We start from the raw sequence: 19,443 nt of genomic DNA, 5'->3' as shown, positions 1-19,443 counted from the left end.
GAACTGGCAACCTCAGCGTTCCAGGTCGATGCTTTATCCACTGCGCCACCACAGGTCAGGCCTAACGTTTCAATATAAGAAAGTGCATGAAAAAGGGTGCATGAAATAAAAGGAGCAAATAGTGTTCTGGGGTGCTGAGCTCTACCGAGACCCTTTGGGAGTGCAAGCAGCTAACGGTTTAAAAATGGCTCGGAGACACCGTTAGGAGGCGCTCGCGAAGCCGCAGCAGGATTTCCCGCCCTCTCCGTTACATGCCCCAGTAACCCCGGCGCGCCAGCGACCGAGAGTAACCTCGCAGTCGGGGGACTGACCCCCCCTCCCCGACTCTCGCCTGCTCCATCTCAGCCAATGAGAAGGCAGCGCACGAGCCGGTCGGACATTCGCCCTCACCGACTCCTCCCCTAAACAGTTAGAACCGAGTTGTACAATTACCTTGCCCAAGGCATTAGACTTTTCCAATCACAACTCTAGTTCCCGGTTCCAAGCCCCGCCCCTCCGGGCAACCCGGCGTTCGCTCTCGGGTCGAGTCACCTTTGCATTACAAACGTTCCGCCCCGCCCTCTGCCTACCTTAGTGCGTTAGGCCCCACCCCTTAATAGGGCCGGCCAATAATCGGGAGCGCCTGGAGCACTGGGCGGGTCTGCAGCCAATGCGAACGCCGTGGGCGGGCGCTGGGCCGGAATTGGGGGTGAAGCTAGAGCGTTGTGCCCACATTCGGGGCGCACGGAGCTAAGGGGTCCCTGGGGGGCGCCCGCCTCTAAGATGGCGTCCGCTGCTGAGGGGGACGTGGGAACAGTGGCAGAGCTGGCAAGGGTGCTGCGGTGGGGTTTCGAGGAGCTGAGCCTTAACAAGTTGGCGACGTCCCTGGGCGCGTCAGAACAGGCGCTGCGGCTCATCATCTCCATTTTCTTGGGTAAGGACCCTCGTGCCTCCTTCCGCCCTCTCACGGAGTCCGCGGGGAGTGGGGACGTGACTTCCACCTCTACCCAGAGTCATCCAGGAGGGCTTTGTGGTGTGAGGATGTGAATCCTAAAACACACCAATCAGCAATTGAAAGAATGACAAGTCTTGTCTCCAGTCTGGGGGTGATGTGCCTTCTGAACCTCTTCACCTTTCTCTTCGACCCCTGCTGTACCCTTCATTTAGCGCCACCACCCTCTCAGCATACCATGATCTAGCCCGTGTCCCCACGACCTGTCCTTATTTGTCTCTCGTGAGTTCTACTCTTTGGCCATGTGCACTGCTCTTATTGGTATCAACCTTCACAGGCGCGCTTATCAGTAGCATAAGCCCCCTAACTTAAGTATTTTAGCGTTGTGGGCCTCTTCATTTCCATACTCTGAGTCTCTGTTTTGTACATTGCCAGTTTATATTACACTTTAATCTCTTTTCGTTCCTCTTTCTAATATTCTTGTGCCATATTGCTTTTTTTCCCCTTAACCACCCACCTGTAATTCACCCTGAAATATCGGTTTTGATACTGGGCTTGGGAAACAGGATTGACAACCCGCTTATAAACTATCCGTGGCTACCCCAAGCGTTCATTACCTTTATAGTTCAAAGGATGTGGTGTATCTGAATTTGTGTCACAACAAGCTAAGTTATAACTGGTTTATAGGCTCTTTTTTACTGCCTCCTTCCTCCATGGTTTTTTCAACATGTGGACGCAGCATGCTGCTTAGAAACTGTGGAATCCTGGGCAAGCCTCTTACCCTCTCTGGACCTTAGTTTTCTTACCTATGAAATGAAAACAATAATGCCTACTTATAGGATTGCTGTAAAGTTCTGTAGGAATTCAAAGGTCAAGTTTTGATATATAAATATTTGAGTAGTTGGAAGGTTTTGTGAAGATTTTATGGGACTTTAGCTAGGACAGTGGGGGTGGAGAAGAATTAAGCAAACAGGACTGGGACAAGAGCAGAGGGTTAAAGACCTGAACAGTACAAAGTTGGACAGTTGTGGAATGCCTTAAATGCCAGAAAGAAATTGGAATTTATCCAGTAGTCAGTAGGACATTGATATATAATATCACCTAAGAGTGTTAACCAATCTAGATAATGGGAGAGGCATTAATTCATATTTAAACAACCTTGGCTAATATCATTGCCATTTGCCTATTACATATCAAACCAAAATGATCTTCCTTTTTTCCAAATAAAGGTCGCCCTTTCTCTCCCTTGTAGAATTTAAAAGTTTTCGAGATGGAACAGGCCTTAGGTTATGTGACTTCTTCAGTGTTGCCCAGTTCTAACACAAACTTACCAACATTCCTATCTAGGGTTCTTTGCACTACAGTAGCTTTTAACTTCCTACTCTAACTTTGTTTCTGACCCAGTTATTTCTTTGAATTGTGACTGGCAGTTAGGAGTGTTTACTTTAGTTAGGAAACTCACTGTTGGTTTCTCAGCTATAAATTGAGAATTTAACACAAGTAGCAACAGATTATAAGGGGGCAGCCTGTTAAAGGGAACCAGGACTGGGAATTTATCCTTTTTTGTGCTGCCCATCAAATATTACCTGTGCACTACTGGTGGGCAACTGTTTTGTACTATCATGGCACACAACTGACTGGGAAATTGTCTTCTCTGTATCCTCCTTACCCCTCCTAAGCCCCCTTACCCGTTCTGTCATTTCCCATATCCCCCCTTCCTATTTCACATGTGCCACTGTCTCAGTAACTCAAGGGGCTTCATGTTGCCTCATATCAAGGCATAGCTCTTCCACATGGATATATAGGAATGTATTTTTTAGAACTAGGTTAAATACATACATGCAAACATAAATTGATTAGCCTGATGTGTATGGGAGGAATAATGCATTCTGGTTGAAAATCTGTTTCATATTATCACTTCTGTGTATTATAATCTAGAAACCAGTAGCCTTTCAGCAATAGAGTTCCTGGCTCCTGAACCCAGGTCTCTTGGGGAACTGGTATACTGGAGGAAATCCTTGTATAGGTACCAAGAAGGCTTGTAGTCCAAAATTAATTCTGGCTCACTTCCTACTAATTCAAGATTAATTTGGGTTAAAAGTACCTAAATGAAAAAAAAAAGTACCTAAATGCAGATACCCCAAGGGAAGAGTTAGGTATATCAGACATTTACTTTTTAAGGTGTGAATAATTTTGAATTAGTCTCTCATTACTATGTCCTTATCATCTTCCTTGCCCTGCTTGAATTCCTGTGCTGATCTTGGAGTGGGCTGGAGAGCATTTAAGCACTAGCTTTCAAACCTTTCTGACTGAGACCCATGGTAAGGAATATATTTTACATCATATGTGTAGTACACACATATATGTAGATACATATTTTAAACAAAAGTTTCAGGAAACACTACTTATCCTTACTGTAGGCAGCGTGTTTAGCTATTTTATTTTTAGCGTTGTTTATGACATACTAATTAATTTAATGACCCATTATTGGGTTACAAGTAGCTTGAAAAATTCCGAGTTAGAGACTATAATTTTTAATATTCAGTATTTCAAGGAAAGAATAAGCTCATTAGGACTGTTGTATTGGAGTATTGGGAATAGTCAGAGACTCTATTAGTGTGTGTATATCCTGGGTATGATTGCAGGCAGTTTGGTAGAAGATGAGTTTGCTATGAGCCCTGGTGCTGGCAAACACTACTGGAAAACATCTTCAACAACTGGGCCTCATCACTCCTTAGCATAATAACATGAATTGTTCCAAGTAAATTCAATAAAATGTACCTACAGTGAGCGAAGCAGTATGCTTGACCCTACAAGGGCAAAGGCAATGGTGCAGTATGAGTAATAGAACTATGCACTCAAAGGTATGATGTATGGTCTGTTAGTGAGCAGAGAATGGGCATGAGATAAGTACTCTAATAACCACAATAAAAGGCAGATATATCTGTGGGCCATAAGGGAATTACAGAGCTTTATGAGATTTAAAAATTGGACCTTTAGTGAACTTTGAAAGTTGAATAAGGTTTCAGCTGATTGAGATAAGACAGAGGGAATAGCATGAGCACTGAGGTAATAACATGGTGACACTTCCAAGGAGCAGTCAGGAGTCCAGTTTGGCTAAGGCAGGACTTAAGTAGAGAAGTGGTGGGAAATAAGACTGGAAAGGTAGGGTATGAAGCCTTGAAAGCCAAGGTAAGGAGTTTGTACTTAATTAAGTAAATGATAGGGAGCCATTGGAAATATTTAAAAGGGGAATAATATAACCAAAGCTGTGTTAGGGAGTAATACATTGAAGGGTAATTTGAAGTGGACATAGACAAGAGAAGGAACATGATCTAAATAATTATAGTGACTTGGAAGCAAGGTGGCTGCACTAAGAGAGGAAAGGAGGGGTATCATGTGAGGTAGATTCTGTAAGTAATTACACCTACGCAGCTGCTTATGCTAGAAACCCAAGAATCATCCTTGTCATCTCCCCACATCCCAGTCACCAAGTTAAATCAATATTACCTCCAAATTGTGTCTCGGATACATCCACTTTTCTCCATCACCACAGCCACTGATCATCTGTCACCAGAACCACCCAAGTAGCTTCCTGACTGGTCTCCAATTCTGTTCTTGCCCCCTCCAGTCCATTCTCCAAAAGCAGCCAGAGTTGTCCGACCCTGTGCCTCTCCTGTGCCTCTCCTGCTCAGAATCCTTCAGGGGCTTTCATACATGGCTGGTAAGCCCCTGCCTGCTGCTCCACTCTCACCTTAAGCAAGTTTGCAGCCTTTTAGCTACATGGCCTTTTTTCAGTTCCTCAGAAAAGACATTAAGCCCCTTCCTACCTCAGAGGCTTTGTACCTGTTCATCCTGCTGCCTACAATGCTCTTCACTTGTTACACCTGACAGACTCATTTTGTTCTTACAGGTCTTGGTTCAAATTATCACTTCCTCTGCAAGTTCTTTTCTGACACTTTTTTTTTTTTTTTTTTGAAAGAGAGGCAGGGGGAGACAGGAACATCGAGCTGCTCCTGTATGTGCCCTGACTGGGGAGTCGAACCGGCAACCTCCACCCTCCAGGGCAACGCTCCAAGCAACTCTCCAACCAACTGAGCTATCCAGCTAGGGCTTGCTTTTTTTTTTTTTTTTTTAAGACAGAGAGAGGGAAGGAGAGAGAGGATAGACTGAAGGGAAACATTCATTTGTTGTTCCATTCATTGGTTGCTTCCTATGTGTGCTGTGACCAGGGGTTGAACCCGCAACCTTGTCGTTTCAGGATGACACTCTTAACCGACCAAGCTGACTGGCCAGGGCCTCTGATTCTCTCTTTTTAAAAAGTATGTCCCTTGTTGTACTTCCTCATACTGACTGAAATTTCCTTCCAAATATACATTCTGATTTGTCATTATATATTTACAAATGAGGAGAGAAAACATGGAAGTTTTGTTTACCGCAGTATACACAGAGTTTAACACGGTACCTAGTTTATAGAAAAGGTACAGTAAATATTTGTTGAATGAATGACTTTACAACTGATTAAATGGAAGATAAAGGGTAGTTTTTAAACACTGCCTATCTACCTGAATCGCTGGAAAGATGATGGTATCTTTCACAAATGCAGAGGTCAAGAGGAAGGTTAAATATTGTTTGGTGCCAGGTAATCATATAGTTTGGATTTGCTTTAGGTTCCAAGGGCACCTGTATGTGTCCTGAAAATTGTGAAGTCTAGTCTTAAGTTCAGAAAAGAATTTGGGCTAAAGATAGTTTTTGGAGTCCATACTGGCACCATAATTGAATCTGGGAGGAAATGAAATGCCATATAAAAGCTTATAAGAGAGAATAGAACCTAATTCGTGTTGATGGAGTATGTTGCTACCCGCTTGTTGATAACAATAGCTGACATTTATTAAGGATTTGCTGCATACCAGACATTGTTAGAATATTCCACCTAAACCTGTCAATTACCCACAAGATAATTACAGTACTTTTTTAACCCTTATGCAGATAGGAAACCTCTTCAGGAGTTAAGTGACTTTCCTAAGGTCCCACTCATTTCTACCCAACTCTATAGTCCTTGCATTTTGCCTAATGTGAATTGGGAGGAGCATGTGGGGGTGGAAAAGATAAATGTACTTGATATCCTTTTCCCTTTTCACTCTTACGTGGTTAAACCAAGATGTAATCAGCATATGAGATAGCTCTCAGCTTCCAAAGCTGGAGGTGGCCAAATAGAGCAGATGGCCACCCCATTTAGTATGAGTGTCCTCTAGCAGTGGCCGTGACTGTGGCTTGGCTGATCAAAAATGCACTTGGGGTAAGGATTAATTCCTCAGAGGTTCAGAATTAGCATCACTAGGGTTAGCAATGTTTACAATCAAAGGAGGTTTTGCAGGTTAGTTTCCTTTGGACCAAAGTCAGCTCTGGCCCTTCATAATTAAATCCCTTTTTCAATGCAAAAAGCTTTCTTCAGGTAGCATTCCAATGACAATATAAATAGACCAAAGCTAAGCTAGATGGAAGTTAAACAGCATAAACTAAACAAATGGGACCTCTGATCATAATAGAAAGCAAGATCCAAGAATTCTACTATAAAATAAGGGGGTGATCCTAAATGACTTTCAAGTCCTCTTCCAATTCTAAGGTCTAGATATAGTCTATATTTGTAAACTATCTTTATTCTAATCCACAGCCATCATAAGCTAAAGCTTCCTACTTGGGGATTTCTTTGTTATTTATTTAGTTAGTTAGTTATTTTAGAGAGGAAGAAAAGAGAGAGAAACATCAGTTTGTTTTTCCACTTATTTATGCATTCATTGGTTGTTTCATGTATCTGCCCTGACTGGGGATGAAACCATCAACCTTGGTGTATTGGGACAACTCTCCTAACCAACTGAGCTACCTGGCCAGGGCCTGAGGATTTCTTTTAAATATATGTTTCCAATTACTTATTTACACTCCAGTATCTTACATTGCACAAAACTTCATGCCTGACGAGGCTGTCACATAGTGGAGAGAGTGTCAGACTTGGACATGGAGGACCCAGGTTCAAAACCCTAAGGTCACCAGCTTGAGCGCCAGGTCGCTGGCTTGAGCATGGGATCATAAACATGACCCCATGGTCACTGGCTTGAAGCCCAGAGGTTGCCGGCTTAATCAAGTCACTCGCTCTGCTGTAGTCCCCCCCCCCCATCAAGACACATGAGAAAGCAATCAATGAACAGCTAAGTTGCTGCAATGAAGAATTGATGCTTCTCATCTCTCTCCCTTCCTGTCTGTCTGCCCTATTTGTCCCTCTCTGACTCTCTCTTTTGCAAAAAAACAAAACAAAACAAAAATAAACTTTGTTTTGAATGCCAGTATAGCTTTCATATCAAATAGAATCATTTCTTTGCAGAGGCACATGTAAATTAAGGCCCATGAAATTATATGCATGAGCTAATTTAACAAAAATAATTACATACCCATTGACCTAGGTCTGTCTAGTCAGCTATAGGAACTCACTGGAGGTGTTCAGTCCAACAGGCTTTTATATAAATACATGGGATTTGGTCTTTAAAAAGGAAGTAGCATTTCAGCTGGACCTCAAAGGGTATGGAAGAGTCTAGTCAGGTAGAGATACAGGGGGAGCTTTCCAACTGCAAGAGAATAATGAGCCTATATGTGAAGAGCAGGAAAAGTGAGACACATCTGAGGAACAGCAAGTCATCCATTTTGGCTAGAAAAATAAAGGATCCATAAAGGAGTAGAGAAAAACTCAGTAGACCTTTGGCGGGGGTATGGGGGCAGAACAGGGTACCGAGGTAGGATGTGCATTGTTTTTAGAGACCCGCAGGCGTAGGTGTGAATTCTGGATTAAATATATACTACCTATTCCTCAGTAATTACTAAACTTCAGCCTTTCATTTCTTCATGTCCCCAAAGACCGTTCTTATTAAAGAACAGAGGTCAAGAGTTAGGCAGTTTATCTGATAAATAATTTTAAAATATATTTAATTCATAGTAAGCAGCAATATTTTGAAACAATGCAAAATTTACATGATTTTTTAAAAATAATATAGTCATCAAAGAAATTTCCTATTCCTAAAGAACTGATCCTTTGTGCACACATGTTCATTCTCCTCTGCCCTGGAAAAGTTTGAGCAGCATCTCATTGTTCATTGGGATGCTGTGGGGACTAAATGAGATAAACTGTATGCACTTTGACCAAACCTGAGCCAAGGTAGTTTTAAATAATTGTTCTCTCCCTTCTCTCAATAAGTATTCATCTCATTTCTTTCCAAGGAGACTCGAAGTATGGTCTTGGGACCTGCAGCATCAACATCTCCTAGAAACTTGTTAGAAATGCAAATCTTCAAGTCTCTCCCAGACCTACTGAATGAGAAACTCTGAGGATGGGGGCCAGTGATCTGTTTTAATAAGCCCTTGGGTTTTACCGATTACCCTAAAGTTTGAGGATCACTGGTTTAGTTTACAGTCATGTGCTACATAACGACATTTAGATCTAGATGGACCATGTATATAGTAGTGGTCCCATAAAATTATAATGGAGCTGAAAAATTCCTAATGGTATCATAACCATCGTAACATTACTCACATGTTTGTGGGTGAGTATAAAAGTATAACACACATAGTTAGGTACAGTATATAATACTTGATAATTATAATATGCAACTGTGTAACTTGTTTATGTATAATATTTACTATATTATACTTATTATTTTAGAGTGTACTCTTTCTGCTTATTAAAAAGAAATTTTCTGTAAAACAGTATGTTGTGTAACACAAGCAGTGGCCTGATATGTCTTTTGATGACCATGTTTCTTAATTGTATTATTTTTTTTGTGTGTTTGATTTAATCATGTGCAGTGGCATGCTGTACAGGGTTGTAGCCTAGGAGCAATAGGCTATGCCATACAACCTAGATGTGTAATAGGCTGTACCATCTAGGTTTGTGTAAGTGATGTTTGTCCAGTGACTAAATCACGTAATGATGTATTTTTCAAAACGTATCTCCATTGTTAAGCAACATATGACTGTATTCCTTCAAGTACCTGTTTTGTAATACTTGATGTCGTGATAGTACCTTAAACTTCTTGAAATGTCATTGTATCTTGTGATCTTTGGAATAAACATAATGCTCAGATTCTTTAAGGCTTAGTTTTTCCCATTTGCTAACATCTCTTGTTATTCTTCAAATACTATTGTTATTACTGAATCATTATTAATGTTATTATAATAATATCATTATCACTTTTATTGTCTTAACTATCATCATTACCTACACCATTTGTTTCACATTTTTTATGATGTTAAATATAGAGGTATTTTTTTTCTTAAGGTCGTTGGACAAATGATTCCATCTTTTCTGTCTTGTATCAACCACCTTGAGCAATATAGCATTCTCCTAATTGATCATCTCACATTTCTTAATACAATTAAGAAATTACAGCTAGTAGCTTTAGCAAATATTAGGTGTCATAATTAGGGCTGCCAGGGAAAACTGTCCCCATCACTTCTCGGCCTTGGCTAAGGTAAGGCTAAGTAAACTGTCCTTCTTGTAGAGTTTTTAAGGTGTGAGTGTATGTGTGTGTGTTTTGACATTTTCCCATCAGTTGCTAAAGTCAAGGGCCAGGAGATTTAGAGCCCACTTGGAATTCTCTTGGTGAAGCAATAATAACTTCTTAGAGAACTTCAAAGCCTATCTATAATTTGTATAGCCCAAAAGATGCTGGATGAATTTTTATTTCTCCCTATGTTCAAAATGAGAATGTAGGGGGCAGGTAAAACACTAAAAAAAACCAGATAAATAATTTCTGGATAAGAATTTCCCTTTGGGCCCTGGCTGATTGGCTCAGCGGGAGAACATCAGCCTGGCATGTAGAAGTCCAGGTTTGATTCTGGTCAGGGCACACAGGAGAAGCGACTATCTGCTTCTCCACCCCTCCCCCTTCTCTCTCTCTCTCTCTCTCTCTCTCTCTCTCTTTCTCTCTCTCTCTCTCTCCCTTTCCTGCATCCATGGCTCAAATGATTTGAGCAAGTTGGCCCCGGGCACTGAGGATGGCTCCATAACCCCACCTGAGTGCTAAAATACCTCTGTTCAGAGCAACGGAGCAGCAGCCCCAGATGGGCAGAGCATCACCCAATAGGAGGCTTGCCAGGTAGATCCTGGTCGGGATGCATACAGGAGTTTGTTTGCTTCCCTGCCTCTCACTTAATTAAAAAGAAAATAATTAATTTCCCTTTGGCCTAAAATGAACTGGTTTCAAATTTAAGTCCCTCCCTTTTCAAGCAGTGGCTATGAAGGTAAGTGAGATTCATGAAACTCTGGACACCTTGAAAAAAGGAGTCTAAGACTCATATACCACAATTGTTAACAATAGAGGCTTCTGCTAGAAATGTCATTGCATTGTAATATAGGTACAGTTTGTCAGAAAATGGGTAGAAGATCAAGCCAAAAATGATCAGACCCAGGTTTTGTTCTTGACTCAACATGAAGTCATCAAGTAGACTATTTAAATGCCCCACTCTAGCCTGACCTGTGATGGGAGTGGATAAAGTGTCAACCTGGAAATGCTGAGGTCGCTGGTTCGAAGCCCTGGGCTCACCCAGTCTTGGCACATATGGGAGTTGATGCTTCCTGCTCCTCCCTTTTCTCTCTCTCTCTCTGTCTCTCTTCTTCCTCTCAAGTGAATAAATAAAATCTTTTAAATGCCCCACTCTAGGCTAAGTTTAAAGATTTTGTCAATTAAAGATGCTTTCAGTGCAAGTATTCATGTTGCTATTGTATTTTCATAAGAAAAGTATACATGGTCATAACTACTACATAAAATTATTAACGTAAGACAGTAATTTTGCAAGCAATTAAGAATTCACTATTTAGCCTGACCAGGCAGTGACAAAGTGGATAGAGCGTTGACCTGGGATGCTGGGGACCTAGGTTCAAAACCCTGAAGTCACCATCTTGAGCATGGGCTCATCTGGCTTAAGCATGGGATTATATTATAGAATGGCCCCATGGTCACTGGCTTGAAGCCTAAGGTCGCTGGCTTGAGCAAGGGCTCACTGGCTCAGCTGAAGCCCTTCTCCCCAGTCAAGGCACATATGAGAAAGCAATCAATGAACAACTAAGGTGCTGCAACTATGAGTTGATGCTTCTCATCTCTCTATCTGTCTTACTCTCTCCCTCTTTTCCTCTTTCTCTCCCCTCCCTCTCTCTCACTAAAAAAAAAAAGAAAGAAATCACTATTTTAAAAAATTGAAGATTCATGTGCACGTATTGTATATAGATCTGAGGTCCCAGGAGGTTAACATTTTAATTGCTGTATAATTGTAAGTGCTCTAATGAGAAGTGGCATCCATGTAGACATGGTGAATGGCTTATAGCTTTGAGGTTTTCCGTTTCTGCTGTGACAGCATTTCTAAACTCAGATGGACTTGGACACTACTCTGGATTACTGTCCATAAATAAAAGGGTATAAAACTTCCACTTATAAGCCAGCAAGAAAAGGCCAACTGGAATAGTACACTGTAAGGCTCCTATGGTGTATACCTCAGACAGAAGTGGAAAAGATTGATTATAGTCAGAGTACAAATATAATGCGGCCCTGGCTAAAAATAGAAACTCCTAGATAATATTTCTATTACTTACACCAAGAGCCTATTAGAGTAATTATGGGAACCCAGGTCATCATCTCACCAGATGCTCCAAATTTCTCCAAGTCTTACCCTCTTGTTTTACATTTTTAAAGTATTCATATTTTGATTTTATTCTAAAATATATCATTTAAAAATATTTTTTAAGATTCTTTCCAAATCTTTAGGTAATATTGAGATGCTAATACAGAAAGGAGATTGTTTCCAACTTGGATGGTCAGGGATAAATTGGACTTCATTAAAATCAAAAAGTCAAGGGTCATTATGCTAAGTCAAGGGTCAGGAACCTTTCTGGCTGAGAGAGCCATGAATGCCACATATTTTAAAATGTAATTCCGTGAGAGCCATACAACGACCCGTGTACATTATGTATTATCCAATAAAAATGTGTTGTCCTGGAGGACAGCTGTGATTGGCTCCAGTCACCCACAACCATGAACATGAGCGGTAGGAAATGAATGGATTATAATACATGAGAATGTTTTATATTTTTAACGTTATTAAAGATTTGTCTGCAAGCCAGATGCAGCCATCAAAAGAGCCACATCTGGCTCGCGAGCCATAGGTTCCCGACCCCTGTGCTAAGTGATAGAAACAAGACATAAATGACCACATAGTGTATGATTGCTTTTTTTTTTTCTTGTTAGGGTAATGGAAATGTTATGGTATTAGATAGTGGGGATGGTTGCATAGCTGTGAATGTACTAAAATCCACAGAATTGTACATTTAAAAAAATAATGAGGGCCTGACCAGGCGGTGGCGCAGTGGGTAGAGCATCGGACTAGGATGCAGAGGACCCAGGTTCGAGACCCCTAGGTCACCAGCTTGAGCGCGGGCTCATCTGGTTTGAGCGGGAGCTCACCGGCTTGAGCCCAAGGTCGCTGGCTCGAGCAGGGGGTTACTCAGTCTGCTGAAGGCCCGCGGTCGGGGCACATGTGAGAAGGCAATCAATGAACAAACAACTAGGGTGTTGCAATGCCCAGTGGGGAACTGATGATTGATGCTTCTCATCTCTCCATTCCTGTCTGTCCCTGTCTATCTCTCTGTCAAAAAAAAGAAAAAAAAAATAATGAGGGACTATGTATGATCACAAAGAGAGGAAGAGAGAACCCAACAAACAATTAAAGGATGTGATGCTGTTATCTTTTTCTCCTGTTAGAATCTTAGCTGGGTAAAAAAGAGTTTATTGTTGAAATACGTGCTGAGAAAAAGAAGTCTCACCTACCTTGTTTGTATTTATTTACAAAGATTAGATTTGGCAACTCTAAACACAAGAAAGAAGTTATCAGGACAAGTATTTGGGAGGGTTGGAGAAAGAGCAACTAATTAGCCACTTGGCGGTGTGACAGGGGAACCCTAGTCCAGATCAGGTCACAATAGGATCAGAGAACCAAAGAACCATGTCCCCACTGGGAATTCTGGGAGTAACAGAATTTTCTGGCATATGCCTAGTTTTGTTGTGGTGGTTGACTGTTTTTAAGTAACCAGGATTTGTAGGACCTGAAATTCATATAATCATAGAGACCTTCTTTAAGGAAAAAAATGATACAAAAATGCCTTAAAGTTTTACAGAAATAAAAGTTGATGTGCACATGTTGCTCTCTCCCACCTCCACCCTTACTCCACCATCCCATGGCCCTAAAAGGGGCCTATGTAAATAAAGAGCCTTGAAACTGAAGCTTTCGTGGGTTGGAAAATCAGCTTCTTCCTGGGAATACTAGGTGTAACACACAGACCTTTATTTTTGAAAGTTGCTATAGGTTTGCCTGACCAGGCAGTGGCACAGTGGATAGAGCATTCCCTGGGATGCAGAGGACCCAGGTTTGAAACACCGAGGTCTCCAGCTTGAGCACGGGCTCATCTGGTTTGAGCAAAGCTCACCAGCTTGAGCCCAAGGTCGCTGGCTCGAGCAAAGAGTCACTTGGTCTGCTGTAGCCCCCCGGTCAAGGCACATATGAGAAAGCAATCATGAACAACTAAGGTGCCGCAACGAAAAATTGATGCTTCTCATCTCTCTCCCTTCCTGTCTGTCTTTCCCCCTCTCTCTGTCTCCGTAACACAAAATAAAAAGTTGTTATAGGTTTAAATTAGCTAAATCAGATCGAGGTGGGCTACAGCCAAACTTTCCCAACTCTGAGGTTAAAGGCTTGAGTCTGGGAATTTTATATCTTAAAACTAGGTAAAAGAATACTCAGATTTTAAGAAATCAAGTATAGATATGCTTATATAAAGTATTTGCCCATACATAGAATAAGTATTTTTTAATAACCTGAAGAAAGTACATATAGGAGGCTTTTATTTTTTTATTTTTATAAATAAATTTTTATTAATTTTAATGGGGTGACATCAATAAATCAGGGTACATATATTCAAAGAAAATATGTCCAAGTTATCTTGTCATTCAATTATGCTGCATACCCATCACCCAAAGTCAGATTGTCCTCCGTCACCTTCTATCTAGTTTTCTTTGTGCCCCTCCCCTCTCCCTCCTTCCCTCCCCGCCCCCCCAACCACCACACTCTTGTCTATGTCTCTTAGTCTCGTTTTTATGTCCCACCTACATATGGAATAATGCAGTTCTTGGTTTTTTTCTGATTTACTTATTTCACTCCGTAGAATGTTATCAAGATCCCACCATTTTGTTGTAAATGATCCGATGTCATCATTTCTTATGGCTGAGTAGTATACCATAGTGTATATATGCCACATCTTCTTATCCAGTCTTCTATTTTTTTTTACAGTGATTAAAGACTTTAAGCAAACTCTTGGCCAATACAGCAAGAATCCACAAAAGAGTAGTGTCCTTAACATGTTCACCAAGTCCAAGTTGGCACCAACACCATTCCAAATCCCTGCAAATGCAACCCAATCCCAGTTCAGTCCATTAGGAGCTGTCACAAGGAGCAGGAGTCCAGGAAAAGTCCACATCCAGGAAAAGTCCGCATGGCACTGGAATTGTTGTCACAATTCTATACTTTGCAGCTCACGTCCAAGTCCCAATGACTGCTGCTTCTAGCTGGTAATGATTCAGGTAGACTGGAAAAGCCATCTGCAGCACGTGTGGAGATGGAGCTTCTGTTCTCCTCTGCCTGGACAGATGAGACCAGGTTGCTTTTCCCTGGAGCTCTGCGACTGTGGCGTGGTAAAGAGAACCTTGGGATACACTAAGCTGGGTGGCAAAGGTAAATTCATAATAGAAGTTGGCAAAAGGGGGAAAGAGAGCTCTAAATTAGGAATAGGTCCCAGCCTGAAATATGAGTGGGGCATTGAGGTAGGAGGAATAAAGGAAACACTATATATTAAACAAAGCAGCAGAAAATAGGACTATGAACACCCACAACAGAGATCTTCGAGGGGAGACTTTTACTTTTTTTCTTTTTTTTTTCTTTTTTTCAAACTTAGAAGCAGGGAGGCCGACTCCTGCATGCACCTGAATGGGATCCACCTGGCATGCCCACCAGGGGGCGATGCTCTGCCCATCTGGCCGTTGCTCTGTTGCCCCTGGAGCCATTCTAGTGCCTGAGGTAGAGGCCGTGGAGCCGACATTAGCACCCAGGCCAACTTTGCTCCATTGGAGCCTTGGCTGTGGGAAAGGAAGAGAGAGACAGAGAGAAAGAAGAGGGGGAGGGGTGGAGAAGCAGATGGGCGCTTCTCCTGTGTGCCCTGGCCGGGAATCGAACTGGGGACCTCCACACGCTGGGCCGACGCTCTACCACTGAGTCAACCGGCCATGGCCAAATATTTTCTCTTTTAATCTGTGCAATGGCCTGTGAGATGGCTGGTATTTTCCTTATTTCACAGATGAAATTTTTTTTAAATTTTTTATTGATTTTTAGAGAGATGATTGGTGGGGGGAGAGAGAGAAACATTGACCTGTTCTACTTATTTATGCACTCATTTGTTGATTCTTGTGTGTACCCTGACTCATGATTGAACCAGCAACCTTGGCATATCTGGATGATGCTCTAATCAGCTGAGCTACCCAGCCAGGGCCAGATGAAGAAATTTAGGTACAAAGAATCTAAGTAATCTTCCCAAGCTGCAGAACTGAATTTCTAAACTAGACTACTCTTGATCTGACTCCAGGGATATTCTACAGCAGGGTTCGGGAACCTTTTTGGCTGAGAGAGCCATGAACGCCACATATTTTAAAATGTAATTCCGTGAGAGCCATACAACAACCTGTGTACCTTAGGCATTATCCAATAAAAATTTGGTGTTGTTCCGGAGGACAGCTGTGATTGGCTCCAGCCACCCACAACCATGAACATGAGCGGTAGGAAATGAATGGATTGTAATACATGAGAATGTTTTATATTTTTAACGTTATTAATTTTTTATTAAAGATTTGTCTGCAAGCCAGATGCAGCCATCAAAAGAGCCACATCTGGCTCACGAGCCATAGGTTCCCAGTCCCTGGCCTAATCAGTTACTTATCACTTAAATAGACAGTGTCAAGCTTAACTCTGCTATTTGTATGTGTCCTTCTTTTCTCTATATAGTTCTTTAGCACAAGGAATTTCCACTTTGATGAAATAATAGGAAAAAAATGAGTGGCAGATCTTGAAAGTAGAAATAATAATGTTAAAATTATTATGTGAAAATAGTTTATAAAAATAAACTACAAACAATCCATGTTAAAAGTCCCTATTTTACATTCTGGTCTGTGATTCTTGGGATAATTTAACTGAAATTTGGTTAAAAGAGCAGATAGATCCTGCCTGACTAGCAGTGGATAGAGCATCAACCTAGGATGCTGAGGCCCTGGGTTCAAAACCCCGAGGTTGCTGGCTTGAGCGCCAAATGCAGATCATCAAAATGATCCCAAGGTCTCTGGCTTGAGCAAGGGGTCACTGAATTGACTTGAGCCCCCTGAGTCAAGGCACATATGAGAAGCAGTCAATGAACAACTAAAAAAGTGCTGCCACTACGGGTTGATGCTTCTTATCTTTCTCCCTCCCTGTCTCTTTCTCTCTCAAAAAAGTAAAAAAGGCAGATAGATCCTGAATATGGCCTTCCAATATTGCCCAAATACCCATTATCTATGGTAGTAACATTCCCTAGTCTAGAAAAATTACAACCTCCAGATGACTCTATCTCTTTTAACTTAAAAATCTAGAATAGCCTTAATCTTATCAGTAAACAACCCCTAAGAACAGCAACAGACATAGTCCCCCCACCCTTTTTATGCGAGACAAGAGACACACACAATCAGGAAGGGAGAGAGATGAAAAGCATCAACCTGTAGTTGCAACACTTTAGTCATTCCTTGATTGTTTTCTCATATGTACCTTGATGGGGGGTGAGGGGGCTTCAGCTGAGCCAGTGACCCTTTGCTCAAGCCAGCAACCATGGGATCATGTCTATGTTCCACACTCAAGCCAACAACCTTAGGGTTTTGAACCTGGGTCCTCAGAGTCCCAAGCTGATCTGCTGCACCACCACCAGTCAGGCTCTTCCTTTTTTTAAAATTTATTGATTTTAAAGAGAGAAGAAGGGGGAGAGAGAGAAACATCGATTTGTTGTTCCACTTGTTTATGTATTCATTGGTTGTCTCTTGTATGTGTACTGAATGGGGATCGAAACTATAACCTTAGCATATTGGGAAAACACTAATCAACTGAGCTACTTAGCCAGGGTTTGTCCCCCATCCTTTGTCTCCAACTTTAAGTATGAATTTTGAGTTTGAGATGAGTTTCAATCACTTTACTTTAAGCAGTCCATTGACCATCTAAACCAGATCTTCCCAGAAGTGAAGGTGAGATTCAGGGAGGTGACCTGGGCCACATTACTGAAGGCTAAGAAGGGAATGAGTAGACAAGAAATCAACATGATGAGTTAGACCAAGATTCTAGGAGATTGATTCCAAGAGGAATAAGCAAAAATGAACAGTAGCTAGAAGCAGCAGCACAGGGGAAAAGGTGGGCAGCAAAGGCCTGTGCAGGATTGAAGGTAGAGGAAATAATGTGCTAAGTAGCTAAGTCATGGACCTAAAGGTGAAACTGGGTTAGAATTCAGCTTTATCAGTTACCAGCTAATCAGCACAGGTCAAATAACTACTTTGATTTCTTTGTTTCCTAAAATGAAGACAATGTATTATTCATTGTTTACCTTATATAGTTGTTATGAGGATTAAGCAGGATAATATATGTAAAGTGTTTAACTCAATGCATGACAGTAAGTGTTCAATAAAAGTTCGTTTCTGGTGTTGATGATAATAATAGTTACTGTTATTATTGAGAAGAAAAGAATAAGGAATTTAGCAAGAAAGATCAAGAAGGAAGTTCTCAAATAAGACTGGTGGAGGTAAAATTCAGAGGATTGGGACCTAAGGGAAGAAAGAGAGGTTTAAAAACAAGGGAGAGCCTGCAGGCGGTGGCGCAGTGGATAGAGCGTTGGAGTGGGACGCTGAGGACCCAGGTTCAAAACCCCGAGGTCACCAGCTTGAGCATGGGCTCATCCAGCTTGAGAAGGGAGTTCACCAGCTTGAGCGTGGGGTCGCTGGCTTGAGCGTGGGATCATAAACATGACCGCATCATCACTGGCTTGAGCCCAAGGTCGCTGGCTTGAGCAAGCAGTTACTCGCTCTGCTGTAGCCCCCTGGTCAAGGCACATATGAGAAAGCAATCAGTGAACAACTAAGGTCACTAAGGAGCTGCAAGAAAGAATTGATGCTTCTCATCTCACTCCCTTCCTATCTCTCTCTCTCTGTCACAAAAACAAACAAACAACAACAAAAAAAAACAAGGGAGGGACATCCTTTTCTGAATCTAGAGGAAAGAATAAATATATGGATTTCAAGCAGAGCTCCTTAAGTTTTCTCGTGGACAGTTCCCTAAAGGCCATGGTGGAAGACTCAATAAAGGTATATGCTCAGGGGCTATGGAGTATTTAGCATAAAGTGGCTATTAAAATGCAAAGTTTTGGCCCTGGCCAGTTGGCTCAGCGGTAGAGCGTCAGCCTGGCGTGCGGGGGACCTGGGTTCGATTCCCGGCCAGGGCACATAGGAGAAGCGCCCATTTGCTTCTCCACCCCCACACCCCCTCCTTCCTCTCTGTCTCTCTCTTCCCCTCCCGCAGCCAAGGCTCCATTGGAGCAAAGATGGCCCGGACGCTGGGGATGGCTCCTTGGCCTCTGCCCCAGGCGCTAGAGTGGCTCTGGTCGCGGCAGAGCGACACCCCGGAGGGGCAGAGCATCGATCGCCCCCTGGTGGGCAGAGCGTCGCCCCTGGTGGGCGTGCCGGGTGGATCCCAGTCAGGCGCATGCGGGAGTCTGTCTGACTGTCTCTCCCAGTTTCCAGCTTCAGAAAAATACAAAAAAAAAAAAAAAAAGCAAAGTTTTGCACTAGCTTGATAGCTCAGTTGGTTAGAGCTTCATCCTGATACACCAAGGTTGCAGGTTCAATCCCCAGTCAGGGCACATACAAGAATCAACCAATGAATGCATAAATAAGTGGGACAATAAATTGATGTTTCTCTCTTTTTCTCTCTCTCCCTTCTGCTCTCTCTAAAATCAATTTTTAAAAAAATAAAAAGATAAAAGTCTTGAAGTCTCATGTTGTATCTTTAATATACAGGGAAAATTTGTATTCCACTTTGTATAATTTATTTCTTAATATAATTAAGTTACTTACCAGTTAAATTACTTAAATTTTTTTTCTGCAAAACATCTAGTAAAGCAGATGTACCACATTTGGTCTTGCAGCTCCCATCAATTGCCCCAGTTTGAGCAGCTCATATATATACATATTTTGTTTGTTTTGTGACAGAGACAGAGAGAGGGACAGACAGACAAGAAGGGAGAGAGATGAGACACATCAAGTCATTGTTGCAGCATCTTAATTGTTCATTGGTTGCTTTCTCATATGGGCCTT

General features: G+C 41.9%; 1 protein-coding gene across 2 annotated transcripts in view; it reads left to right on the top strand.

The window, feature by feature from the left end:
* Positions 1-656: 656 nt before the first annotated feature.
* The window catches only part of LPCAT3 (lysophosphatidylcholine acyltransferase 3), a 43,554-nt gene continuing 24,767 nt past the window's right edge, over positions 657-19,443 (top strand). The window contains exon 1 of one of the 2 annotated variants that reach the window (XM_066358212.1): positions 657-913. In XM_066358212.1, coding sequence (XP_066214309.1) covers positions 763-913 — 151 coding nt within the window. In that variant the 5' untranslated portion in view covers positions 657-762. The remainder of the gene's footprint in view (positions 914-19,443) is intronic. The other variant, XM_066358211.1, reaches the window with a different exon arrangement.

The sequence above is a fragment of the Saccopteryx leptura genome, chromosome 1 (genome assembly GCF_036850995.1).
Source record: "Saccopteryx leptura isolate mSacLep1 chromosome 1, mSacLep1_pri_phased_curated, whole genome shotgun sequence".
NCBI lineage: Eukaryota > Metazoa > Chordata > Mammalia > Chiroptera > Emballonuridae > Saccopteryx > Saccopteryx leptura.
This window is presented reverse-complemented; position numbering and strand designations above follow the sequence as displayed.